Source organism: Lactuca serriola, chromosome 7 (genome assembly GCF_051521515.1).
Source record: "Lactuca serriola cultivar US96UC23 chromosome 7, Lser_US96UC23_V15, whole genome shotgun sequence".
Classification (NCBI taxonomy): Eukaryota; Viridiplantae; Streptophyta; class Magnoliopsida; order Asterales; family Asteraceae; genus Lactuca; species Lactuca serriola.
The window spans coordinates 66,471,207-66,485,357 of NC_136414.1; the positions used below are offsets into that span (position 1 = coordinate 66,471,207).

General features: G+C 31.0%; 1 protein-coding gene and 1 long non-coding RNA gene across 2 annotated transcripts; one reads left to right on the plus strand and one right to left on the minus strand.

Annotated features, from left to right (window-relative positions):
- Positions 1 to 333: 333 nt before the first annotated feature.
- Positions 334 to 11,162, minus strand: LOC145062621 (labd-13Z-ene-9,15,16-triol synthase, chloroplastic-like). The gene is made up of 2 exons (XM_079010200.1): positions 10,198 to 11,162; positions 334 to 1,081 (listed from the first exon to the last, which is right to left on the minus strand). The coding sequence occupies exons 1-2, from the start codon at positions 11,068 to 11,070 to the stop codon at positions 476 to 478; spliced, it is 1,479 nt and encodes a 492-aa protein (XP_078866326.1). The 5' UTR covers positions 11,071 to 11,162; the 3' UTR covers positions 334 to 475.
- Positions 6,639 to 7,289, plus strand: LOC145062622 (uncharacterized). Its single transcript, XR_013687644.1, has 2 exons — positions 6,639 to 6,743; positions 6,865 to 7,289. It is a non-coding gene; the product is annotated as an uncharacterized LOC145062622 (long non-coding RNA).
- Positions 11,163 to 14,151: the final 2,989 nt, after the last annotated feature.

A 14,151-nucleotide genomic window follows, 5' to 3' on the forward strand; every position in this document is an offset into this window, starting at 1 on the left:
TATTACCATTGATCACGAGTAGGTCATCTTGATGATAATGATGTCTAGTAGTGATTCTTAACATATATTTTCATGATTAATTCAAAAGGTAAGAATATGGTCAAAAAAAAAAAAAGAAAAAGAAAAACTATGTTTTAGCCATATTATACGGATTTAGCCTCTTAATTATTAGTTGATTTTGTAAATCAATTATCTTTATTTATGATTAAAAACGATTTGTTTACCCTGTTGGATATTGGTGGTAAAAATTCTAAAATAATAAAATGTACAATGTGTTTTATATATTTTGCCCAAAAAATATATAGCATAACAAAATAGTAAGACGCCATGATATACAAATCATATCTATAAATTTATAGTAATAAACGCTTAGGTTACAAGTATTAATCAGGACTTATACCCTTCATACATAGAGTAGTAATTTATTGACAATAATTAATAGTAGATTCATCCTCTCTTCATCCCTTTGTGTATTTCACGGAATCATGGGTATAGGAGTGGCAACTAGAGGTGTTGCCCTAAGCAACGCAAGGCCAAATATATCATTCATGTCCATTTCTTCTCTTGCATGAGGAAGCTCCCAATCAAAATGATATACAAAGGAAGCCACCATTAAACTCACAACCCGATTAGCCAAACTAATACCCGGACACATCCTTTTGCCCGAACCAAATGGTAAAAATGCAAAATTTTGACCTTTATAGTCGAATTTACCTCCCAAGAACCTTTCTGGATCGAACATTAATGGATTCTCCCAATATCTTGGGTCACGTGCTATGGACCATGCGTTCACCAGAATTTGTGTGTTTTTTGGCACAATATATTTATCGAGTTTAACTTCGGTCTCAGTTTTGTGAGGAGCTAATAAAGGCACTGATAAGTGAAGCCGCATCGTTTCTTTGATTACAGCTTGCAAATAAGGCAAGTCGAGGAGTATGGCTTCTTGAATTTTCCCATCTTTCCCTATAGTTGTGGAAACTTCTTCACGAACTCTTAAGAACATATCTGGATTTAGTAGCAGTTCAGTCATTGTCCATTCTGTTGTGTTTGAACTTGTTTCGGTTCCTGCTAAAAACAAATCCTATAATTTAATTTAGTTAGACCAATTGATTTTTATACCAAAGGTTGGGGTTCAAGTCTCCTTAGAACGAAAAATATTTAAAGGAAAAGTAGAGTTAGCAGTTTATAAAAACAATAGATTTTCATAAAATAGTTAGCATTCAATAAATGCTGTTACGAAATAATTATAATATTCTTTCATATAGCAACTAGTTTATAACCCGTGGGAACCACGGTTACAAAATTAATTAAATTTTTATAGTAAAAACTCAAAATTATTAATTAATTATTTTAAATAAATTATTAATTAAGAGTTTTTTTAGTTATATAAATTTTAATCATTGATTTAAATCAATATGTGAACTTATATCATTTTTATTATTTTTATTTTTATTTTTATTCTAATGTTATTAATTTAATGTAATTAAAGTGGAAATTTTAAATTTTGAATTTTGAAATGGGGTTGACAAGTATCATACATTAATTTGGAGACATAATAAGGTGACACATGGCAAAAGGAGAATAAAATATGCATTAATTAAGAGGCCTAATAGGATGACACATATCAAAAGGAGAATAAAACTCTTCTTTTATTAGAATACTAGTTTATAACCCGTGGGAACCACGGTTACAAAATTAATTAAACTTTCTAAGTAAAAACTCAAAAGTATTAATTAATAATTTTAAATAACTTATTAATTAAAAGATATTTTTTAGCTATATATAAAATTATAATCGTTGATTCAAATAAATACGTAAAATATATATCATCTTATAATTTGTATAATTTTTATTTTATTATAATTGTTATAAATTTTATTTTATTTTTATTCTAATATTATTAATTTAATGTAATTAAAATGTGATTTAAATTTTGAAATTTGAAATTTGAAATGGAGAATTAATAGATTGATAAGTGTCATGATATTAATAACAATGCTAACATGGTGACATATGACAAAATAACTACTCTTTTATTAGTACAGGGATTGTATAAATTTTATTTTATTATAATTGGTATAAATTTTATTTTATTTTTATTCTAATATTATTAATTTAATGTAATTAAAATGTGATTTAAAATTTGAAATTTGAAATTTGAAATGGAGAATTAATAGATTGACAAGTGTCATGATATTAATTACAATGTCTAACATGGTGACACATGGTAAAAGAACTACTCTTTTATTAGTATAGATGGATTAGCCAATTATCAATCCATCAAAGCTATAGTCCAAATTCTAACTGCCATTTTCTTTCCAGGTCTATATAAACTGATCTGCATAAAATCAGGACAATTGAAAACTTGGAGTAATGGTTACTGGGGAAAAGAAAGTAGAAGTGGTGATTTTTAATAAATAAAATTATTATTGTATTTATTTTCTTAAATTACCAAAAATAGATGGACAATAAAAGGCTCTTTTATTTGGGTTTGTGATTATTATTTGGATAAAATAACATTATCGTGTTGGACAATTTAGATTGGATTATTCGATTTAGACATTCTGATTTTTGGATGAAATTTCAGCAAAACCAAATTAATATTTTGGAATCCGGATTGATTTCGGTTTATAAAATACAAACAAATTAGTCCAAAAATTTGAATAGCAATTTATTAATTATTTATTTATATATTTACTTTTTAATATCCATCTTTTGATTATTTATTACATTACCAATTAAGTTGTAGTTTTAACTAGATTAGAAAGTATTCCCTAAATAGAAACCATGAATGTGTATTTTTCAAATGTTTTTTTATCTATAAAATATTAAATTATAATATATTTTTCTTGATACCAGTTCATTAATTGTCATTCAAAGCTAATCAATTTATTCAAGTTATATATATTTTTAAGCATTCGCCTCTTAAAAAAAGAAATTTAAAAAGTGATCAAACCAAATTGTAATTTGTTGGCTCGGATCGGATTTAAATTTAATGTCAATTATTTGGATTTATATTTGAAAAACAAAAATCAATTTAGATTTACTTTATTAGGTGACATCAAACTGATGAATACCTACTAATAAGTATTTTTAGTTATAGTTGTTATACAATGTTTATTTTAGCTGTTTAATTATATATTACTTTATTACGGTTTAATATCGCTAACAAATATTTTTAATTTTATGAATGGGAAAAAATAAAAAATGTTAATTATAACTTTGGTACTCAAGTTTTATACCATCTGTATAACTTATATAAAACCTGGTTATAACTTACTTGAATTAATGCTTATTATATTGAAATTAATTAGGTGTGAGACCCGTGTATTACATGGGTTGATTTAAAAAAATATTAAACATTAAAGTGTAAACAAAAAATATTTTTTAATGTACAACTTTAAAATAAAAAAGAAGAAATGTATTTATTGCAATTTAATATATATATATATATATATATATATATATATATATATATAATATTTTACATATATAAATATATGACTTTAATTTTAAAAATTGAAACAAACCAAAAATTGACAAATGGATAATATTTATTTCAAAAATACCACAAAATAACAACTGTCAAAACTTATGAAAGATTGACATGTGACAAAAAAAACCTTTATTTATTAAGAAGGATTACGTATCTATCATTTTTCTTTGTTTTTAATAACAAACCGTGCACGCATACAAAACATTAAAATATAATTTATCAACTATTTTATTTATTTATTTCATAACTTTATCCACTTTCGTCTTTATACTGTATAAACTAATACAATCATTTTAAAACATAAACATTTTAAATAAGCAGCACCAAACCTCCATTTAAAAACAAGTCATTAATTTTAAACTTTATAATATATATACAACCTAACTATTATCATTATTATTATTAGGGTTTAGCTCAATTTTGGTCACTTAACTTTTGGTTTTGTGTTCATTTGGTCACTTAACTCTTTTTAAGTTTTAAAAGGTCATCAAACTTTTGGCTTTGTGCTCATTTAGTTACTTAACTTTTGGATTTGTGCTCATTTAATCACCTAACTTTTAAAATTGTGTTCATTTAGTCACTAAACTTTTAAAACTTACTAAATGAGCACAAATTTAAAAGTTAGGTTACTAAATGAACACAAATCCAAAAGTTAAGTGACCAAACAAAAAGTTAGATGACTAAATGAACATAAAATCAAAATTTCGATGATCTTTTAAAGTTAAAAATAGTTAAGTGACCAAATGAGTATAAAACCAAAAGTTAAATGATCAAAAATGACCTAAACCCTTATTATTATTATTATTATCATTATTATTATTATTATTATTATTATTATTATTATTATTATTTTATATATATATATATATATATATATATATATATATATATATATATATATACTCCCTTTGTCCCAAAATAAGTGTCCACCAACAAAAAACACGCAGTTTAATAAAACACAAATCAATGTGGCTTTTACCTGATAAAATGCCATTTCTACCCTTATTAATTTTTTTCATTTAGTTTCTTTTAGAATTCATATAAACGTATCTTGAAACAAATTTTTCTGCCATAACGTATCTTGAAACTTTCATTATTTTTGGTAAACAAATGGAGGCAAAATTTTCCGCCATAATTTTGTTAATCATAGTTAAAATTTCATTTAGACTAAACTCATTTAAAATTTCATTTTGCTTTTAGAATACATAGCTTTTTCTTTTGCCGCCAACTTATTCCATGTGTCTCTTCGCTTCCCATTAATTACGTATACATATGTCTTCATTTAAGCAAAGACTTCCCTTAAAACATTATCCATCATTGGTCATAATTCAAATCTTCATATGGAGCCTTCCACAAATGCATCCACTAAAAAAACACCATCCTTGCACAACGTCAAGCCATATATCAATTCTTATTGCAAGAAAGTAGTGATGGAGAATTAAAAAAATGTTCCATAAGTGAAATAGCTTCACTATTTGCGGTTTCTACACGGACAATTAGTCGCATTTGGCATCAAGCTAAATTTCAAATTTACCACGGATTACCGGATGATTTATCTTTAAATAAGCCAAAGGTTGTTGGGCGGAAAAGGGTATAAATAAACTTGAATCAAGTTTCAGAAGTTCCATTACGTCGTCGAGCCAATATACGATCTCTTGCGAAATCTATAAATGTCTCGAAATCAACGATGCATAGACGTATCAAGGAAGATGTACTTCGACCACATACAAATGCGATCAAGCCAACTCTAATTCATGAGAATAGAAGAGAAAGGTTAAAATTTTGCTTATCCAAGATTACTATACAGTCATTATTAAGTACGATTCGTACATTCTAGAGTAAATTACTGAAATCGTCCCTATGGTTTGGTCAAAATAGCACGTTTGGTCCCTAACTTTTATTTTGCACTCGGATCGTCCCTATGGTTTGATTTTGTTGCGTTTTTCGTCCCTTGCATACATAAAGTTAAGGACCAAATGTGCAATTTTGACCAAACCATAGGGATGAAAAGCAAAACAAAATCAAACCATAGGAACAATCCGAGTGCAAAATAAAAGTTAGGGACCAAACGTACAATTTTAATCAAACCATAGGGACGATTTCTGTAATTTACTCTACATTCTATAATATGTTAATGTTGTTAATATTGATGAAAAGTGGTTTTACATATCAAAACCATCAAAACGTTACTACCTTGTCCCCGATAAGGATGAACCGTTGCGAACATGTAAAAGCAAAAAGTTTATCACACAAGTTATGTTTCTAGCGGCCGTAGCAAGACTGAGATTTGATTCATTAGGTAACAAAGTATTTTCAGGAAAAATTGGTATCTACCCGTTTACAACATTAGAACCCACTAAGCGTTCAAACAAAAACCGTATTGCGGGAACATTGGAGACGAAGCCTATTTTATCAGTGAACAAAGAGGTAACAAGGTCATGGTTGATAGAAAAGGTTCTACCGAATATCAAATCCAAATGGCCGCAAGGTCATATCAGTCCAATATTTATTCAACAAGACAACGCAAAGCCCCATATTGATGTTAACGATAACGAGTTTCTTGAAGTGGCATCTCGAGATGGATTTGATATTCGACTTTGTTTTCAGCCCCCTAATAGTCCGGATTTGAATGTGTTAGACCTTGGTTTTTTTCGAGCAATCCAATCACTTCAAGAATAAGAGGTTTTGCGTACAATTGATGAATTGGTTGATGCGGTTCAAACATGTATATTGGTAAATGTAGGTTAGAACTTAGAACAAGAAGGTAATTTGCCACTCCAAATTGAATGTGATCAAAATTTATTAGACGATGCCATATTGTATTTTGTTTTGCATACATAAAGGTAATTTACTGCCACTACATAATGAATTCATATGATTTAATTTTTAGTTTACTAGAGTTACTGGAGTATTTGTTTCCATATTCTATGGATGACCTTTTTTTTAAAAAAAAATACTTATCATAAAACACATTAATAAAAACATATTGGTTAACTCAAATGATAAGGGGTAATTTGGTAAACTATTCATCTATTTTTAGTAGTGGACATTTATTTTGGGACAACCTAAAATAGTAACCTGGAGATTTAAATTGGGACGGAGGGAAGTACTAATTTAGAACTACATGATGAACCGTTCTAACTTCTGATTGGCTGCTGAATTTAACTTATTAAATATTTTAGATAGTGGATTACAGATGTCTTTATTTCTTAAACTCCCATCGCTTACCTTCTATGTCTTTGTTTAGGTGATAGTGGAATTTGTTAAACTCCTTTCTACGTGTTTCTTTTCGTTGTCCTTCGTTTTTGGCAGCTCCATTTTTCCCACCGCTTACCTTCTGTGTTGCTCTTTTCTTTTGTTCTTCTCAGGAGGATCGTCAACTTTCCTCAAAGATTCATCGACCCTTTGCAACACAGCTCCGACTCTGTTCATCGGTAAAGCCTAAGCAACGGTTTGAACACATACAAGTTAATTGATTATATTTGCTTCACTGTTTCTTTTTTTTTTGGGTATATCTGGGTATGTCGACTTTTTTCCTGTTGATTAACAGAGCAAAGCACGATGATGGAATAATTTTGCTCCCAATCTTCAATTACAGCAGCAAGGGTGGTGCAAGTTGGCGGTCTTACGGCATGATCGAGCTTACTGCCCTAATAGAGATTGTTATCTTTTTGTTCAATTTCATTCCATTTTTATGGGAACGTAGATATCATAAATTAGGTCTATTTTGAAATTATTGAGTTTAAGCAATGCTTTTGCTTTCATGGAAGTTAAAGGTAAATATTTTCTCTAATTTTATCAACTTCTGCATTGATGTTGTGCAATATCACTTAACTCAAAAGCTGGCTCCATTAACCCATTAATAGCCTCCTCATAGTTAAGTTTGAATAAGCTAATTCCCTTGAACCCTTCTTGCAAATTGACATCAATGTTTTTTTACCAACCTTCTCACAAGATACGAATGGGAATAAAAATTGATGTCATTTTTTTAGAGATGTGATTTCCTAAAGTCCATACATAATTTGAAAGAAACTTTCATTATGCACACCAACTGCTTGATAAAATGCTTGAACCATATTTCTAAGCTTTTTTTGTTTTTGTTTTTTTTTTTTTTGCAGTTTGTTATTCAGGGTAAGATTAGTTTAGGTCATGACAACTTTTTCCTAGTTTTTATCATCATGCTGCTTTTTGTTGTAGAATTAAAATCAAGAAAGCTCTTCAAATGATCGATTATACAATTTGGTATACTATTCTCAATGACTTCATATCAATACTTCCGGATTAAACTCACACGTTGGATGATATTCTCACACTGAAGAACAAAAGTTGTAATGTTATTGGTTGCTTGAAGAGTAAGTGGAAGTCATCATTGTATATTTGTATGTGTGTGTGTGTGTTTCTTTATTCTCTGTCCAAACTGTCACTTTATACCATTATGAAGAAATAATGAACTGAAATCATTTGTTTTTCAAGTTCCTTTAAGCACCTTCTAAGTCCAAAGAATATATGACAATTTAGATGTGTAACATCCCAGAAATTCAGATGTGTAGTTGAAAGGGTAAAGTGTAAATAAGAAGGTTGACTCAGCGAGTCAATGGGTAGACTCGGCGAGTCGAGTCGCATAGCGGGTCGCGTGTTAAGTGACCAACTCGGCAAGTCACATGGGTGGACTCAGGGAGTTGGTGCTTTCTGGAGAAAACCCTAATCCCGGGGGTTGTGCTCTATATAAAGAACATAACACTTCTTCCCCAGCCTCTTGGCCTTCCCTTTGAGTTCCAGAAACCCTAGAGTCGTGTGAGCTTTCCTTTGTGAGAGATTAGAGCCTTGGAGGAGGGAATCTTGGAAGGAAATTGAAGAGCAAGAAGATTGGAGTAAGGGGCTTTGTAAAGATTTAGCTTACTCTTTAGTGGGAGCTTGCATTGGAGGTAATAGATCTTTTCTTGAGCTTTTGTGCTTTTAGATCTATCAATTGTGGGGTTTTTGGGGCATAAATGAGGTCCATCTCGAGTTTGGTGTAAGATCTGAGGTTGCTACCTTAGATCTAGGCTTGTAATGATCCAAGGAGCCATAAAGTCTATGTTCAAGAGATGTAGGTGAAGTCCTTTTGTCCCAAACCTTAGCCCAAGAGTGTTTTATGCTTTGATCTCTTTGGATTCAAGTAAAGTTTGCCACTTTACATGATGGATGGGTTGTAGGGGAGTGGATCTATGGTTTGGAGCCCCTACATGGCTTGGAAAGCCACTGCATGGATTAAGAACTAGAGGTACTCGGCGAGTCACATGGGTGAACTCGGCGAGTTGGATGAAGATGGGCAGGAACTCGACGAGTTTGGAGAACAACTCGGCGAGTATGTTGAATGTTGCCTTGGACTTGGCGAGTCTATTCTTGGACTCGGCGAGTTTGGTCATGGAGTCCTAAACTTTTTGGGTTGAGTTGTGAATCGATGAGTCGAGGGACGACTCGTTAAGTTGAGTGAGAAAGGACTCAGAGTTTGTTGGACTCGGCGAGTCTTGGGGCGACTCGGCGAGTTGAGTCGTAGATTGGAGTTCTGAGTATAGGGACTCGACGAGTCAGCGGGTTGACTCGGCGAGTAGAGTCGGTCAGGAAGTTTGACTTTGACTAAGGACTTTGACTTTGACCAAGAGTTGACCAGTTGACTTCTAGGGGCATTTCTGGTAATTGTTGGTATTTATTGAGCTCAGTCTTTTGGTATTGATTACTGGTGGAGTTCGTGTCGGAGGTTGGAGCAGCGTGATCCTATCTTTTTAGTCAGCAGTTGCGAGGTGAGTTATCCTCACTATATCAACAGGGTCTACGACACCAAGGCCGACCTTTCATCGGATTGTAATCCGGGTATCGTTGTTATGTTATTGCTTTGCTATGTTTGCATCCTGGTAGTTAGGATGGTATATGTTAGAGACCTGGTTATGGTCGGTATGCTGGTATATAGGATGATACTATGCTAGTGACCGGTTAGGTCGGTATCCTAGTTAGGATGATGTTATGTTATGTGATTTGCGCGTTTGGTCCCGAACTTATTTTTTTAACTCAGAAAGTCTTTACTATTTGTTTTTGTTACCCCATTGGTCTCTACTGTTTGGTTTTGTTATGCCCTTGGTCCTTATCTTAACTAAAAAGACTATTATTTAAATAAGGAAAATAATGGGGTAGGTAAGGTAAGGTGAGAGAGATGAGGTTGGTGGTGTGTTTATTTAAATAAATTAAAAAATCAATGGCAAAATAGTTTTTTTAGGTAAGACATGGATCAAGCGTGTAACAAAAACAAACAATAGGACCCTCTGAGTTAAAAAAATAAGTTACGGACCAAACGCGCAAATTACCATAAATTACCCTAAACCATAGGTACCATTCGTGCAATTTACTCTTATGTGTATCTGAAATTTTAGACACATTTGGAAAATATAAATAATTATTATTCAAATTTCTCTTAAGCATTACATAACTTTTATAATTTTTATTTTGATCAATCATTTTTTAATCTTATATTTATAAATTTGTTACTCTAAACTATATATTTATTAAGTAACAGCAAGGGATATTATGTTTCACTAGTTATATATCGAGTTATCGACACTAAATTTCTTAACAATCATTCGGATTATTTATAACCTGTCCTTTATTTATTTATTTATTTATTTTTTTGAATATATAATAGTTAAACAGGGAAAAGGAGGATCTACCACAAATAAAGACTTGACGTGTATGAGATTTAAGTCGGATTCCTTATCTTCACTATAGTCCAGCAGTGAATCCAACATATCACCAAACCTCGGAAGCTTCAACTGTCGATGCTTTAACCTCTCGTTTATGAAACCTTCTGTTACTTTATCTAACCAACCATAAGCAACCTTCGCTTGCCGCCTTATGTTCTGCGGGTCCAACGGCTTTAAAACCGGAAATATGTCTGCTATGTTAAACTTCCCGTCCACCTCCATCAGAGTCTTCACCGCAGTCTTGAACCCCCCTACATCATCGGATTCATAGCTGGCCACGTTCTTTGAAACGCATGTGTTGGACATCTGGTTGAGCGCCACCGCAAATGCCAAGTTTCCGATATCCACCCCCACCTTCTTCCGCCCAGACTGATGAAGAAACTCCACCATGCCCTCCACCACGCTCTGGCGAACGTCACGGAGAGTGTCCAGTTTGTGTTGGTGGGTTAGGGATATGTTGAGAGCTTTGCGCATGCTCCGCCACTCTTGGTTTGCAGAGATCCATAGAACCGCCGAGTCATAGTTATCCATGGCGGTGACTGCGTCCGGGACAAATCGGCCAGAGCATGCATCGTCGTTGTGTTGGAGGATTTCTCTGGCGGCGTTGGGTGTAGATGCCACCACGCGGGTGATGCTGCCTAATCGGATTGTCATGAGTGGGCCGTATTTGTGGGAGAGTTTTGCAAGAGACTCATGCGGTTTGGGTCCAATTTCAAGAAGGTTTCCGATGATGGGGAGGCCGGCAGGACCTGGCGGTAGTTTCCTTGCACGGTAGAGGCCAAAGCCATGGAGGAGGAAGAGGAAGGTAATGAAAGATATACCCAGAAATAGAAGTTCCATTGCTTCTTGTTTTGTGAATTATCCTAAGGTTATGTCTATTTATAGAACGATTGTTTGAAATTTGGTAGATAAAATCTGTGTATCTACCAAATTACAAAAATGCTTCTTACGTTATAATGTCATGGACTCATGGTGCTTTTTTAAATCAACTCCTGTGTTTTTCAATTTAAACATGCACCGTCTCTGCAGTTTTGTTTTGCAACTTCCTTGGTCCCGGAGCTTAACGCCGTTTGTCTTGCCTGGTTAAAACTCATCGAGCGTGTTTGGCAAAAATAGCTGTTAGCTTGAAGCGGGTAGCGGTTAGCTGGTAGCGGGTAATAGGTAGCTGGTAGCAGGAAACTATAACTTTTATTTGTTATATGAATATTTGGCAAAAGTAGCTGGAAGCTTTTAAAATATATAAAATTACGTAAAAGAACAATTGATTAAAAATAAATAAATATATAAATATATTTTTAAGGGTAATTATAGAAATTTATTTCAAAAGCTCAGACGCGTTTTGTTAAACGCTATATGTAGTAGATTTTAGAATCAGAGCGTTTTGTTAAATCTAAAAGCTTAACGCTCGTGCTACTAAACGGAGCTTTTTGTTTAAAATAAAGCGTTTTATCAAAAGTTAAAAGCTAGAAACTCCCAAACGCTTCCAAAAATTCGGTAACAAACACGCCCATCATGTTCCAAAGCACACGAGGGGAAATATTTCATTTTATAGAAGCCTTCCAATTTTATAACGAAATTACGTATTTCTCTCTCTCAAATTACAAATTTGCCATTATCTTCATTACTTTCACCGTGTTATTCTAAGGAAATCAACATATTGTCAAGTATCATAAAATCAATTATAACTTCAAAATCAATGTTGGGACTTGACTTGCCGAATAGAGATAAGATGTCACGAAAAATTGCTGCTCATATTGTTAGTTGTTGATAAAACTGCAAAAATGGTCCCTGTGGTTTTTCATTTTATGTGGTTACAGTCCAAACGTTTGAAAAGTTGCATATTTAGTCTTTTTCAACAAGTTTTGTTGTGGTTTTGGTCCCTCATCTGTTAAGTTCCTTAAAATGATAATTTTACCCCAGGTACCATTTTCACAGTTTTGTCTTTTGTTGTACAATAAGGACCATTTTAGCATATATTCTTTTTTATTTTAATGAAGTATTATATATTAATAGATATTATTTTTAATATATAATATTATAAACTAATAAATATTTTTTTATTGGATTATTAATTTATTTTAGTTGATTTTTAAAAAAAATTGTTGGAGTAATTCTTTTTTATTAAATTATTATATATCAATACATATAGTTTTTAATATATAATATTTATAATATAATATTTATATCATAATAAATATTATATTTTGCGTATTCCATGACTTTGTGGTGGAACCATAAAATTAACAAGAACTATTATTATAATCCGATAAAGTAATATTTAAGATATGAAGAAAATAATAAATTAAAAGTAATAATCCAATAAAAAATATTTTAACAAAAAAAGAAATTATAAAAATTAACTAAAAAATAATAATTATCCAATAATATAATATTTATTATGATATAAATATTATATATTAAAAGCTATATGTATTGATATATAATAATTCAATAAAAAATAATTACTTCGACAATTTAAAAAAAAAAGAATTAACTAAAATTATTTAGTAATCCAATAAAATAATATTTAGTATATGAAGAAAATAATAAATTACAAGAAATAAAAGAAATAATCCAATAAAAATAATTTAAATTAAAGAATTAAAACTATTAACTAAAAGAAATTAATAATCTAATAAGATAATATTTATTATGATATAAATATTATATATTAAAAATTATATGTATTGATATATAATAACTCAATAAAAAGAATTACTCTAACAAAAAAAATCAACTATAATAAATTAATAATCCAATAAAACAATATTTATTAATATATAATATTATATATTAAAAATAATATTTATTAATATATAATACTTTAATAAAATAAAAAAGAATGTATGCAAAAATGGTCCTTATGGTATGGTAAAAGACAAAACTGCGAAAATGGTCCCTGAGGGTAAAATTGTCATTTTAAAAAAGTTAACAGCCAACCAGTTAAACTTAACGGATAAGGGACCAAACCACAATAAAACTTATTGAAAATGACGAAATCTGCAACTTTTCAAACGTTTGGACCATAACCACATAAAATAAGAAACTACGGGAATCATTTTTGCAATTTTGTCTTAGCAGTTCATTTCATATCTTGAAGAAAGTCAAGCAGCAATAGCACCAAATCCCATTAAAAGCAACCTTAATTACAAAATAAATAGAAAATCAAATCATATCCTTTAACAATTGTGTTCATCTTCAATCGACAAATACGTGTTTTTCTCCTTGTTCAAACACCAATATTAGGGGTGAGTATGGTGTGGTTTTAGGGTCGAACCGAATTGCAAACCTCAAAGTACGGTTTTTCATTTTATAAATCGTTGGGTTCGGTTTTTCAATGGCTTGGTTTTACGATTTTTTAATACAGTTTCGGTTTGTATTAGTTTGGTGTCGGTTTTAAACCAAGTAAAAAATATGTTGCAATATTTTTGTTAACCCGTACGGATTTATTTTTAATGGTGATGATGTAGCAAGCATGTACGATTGTATGGTGCTGTTTATTCAATTTTAGAAACAATGTAGTCGTTACATAAAAACACAAACACAAAAATAACAAACTCACTTTTTAAGATTAAATAATATTTTGATAAATTAAAATAAATTCCCATATTAGTCCTTTATTTGCATTTGCACCAACAAACAATAACTAAAATAAATTCTTGCCGAAAACGTTTTTAATAAAAAAAATATACAAGGATAAATTCACACCAAATATTCAGGTCATATCTCATCATAAAAAATCCATCAAATGTCTTTTGGCATTTTCCACTTAAAGTATCCTATATATACAAAATAAATAGACTAAATTACTGAAATTGTCCCTGTGGTTTAGGTAAAATTGTGTGTTTAGTCCCTAACTTTTTTTTTTGCACTCGTACAGTCCTCAAGGTTTCATTTTATTACGCGCCTAGTCCCTATTGA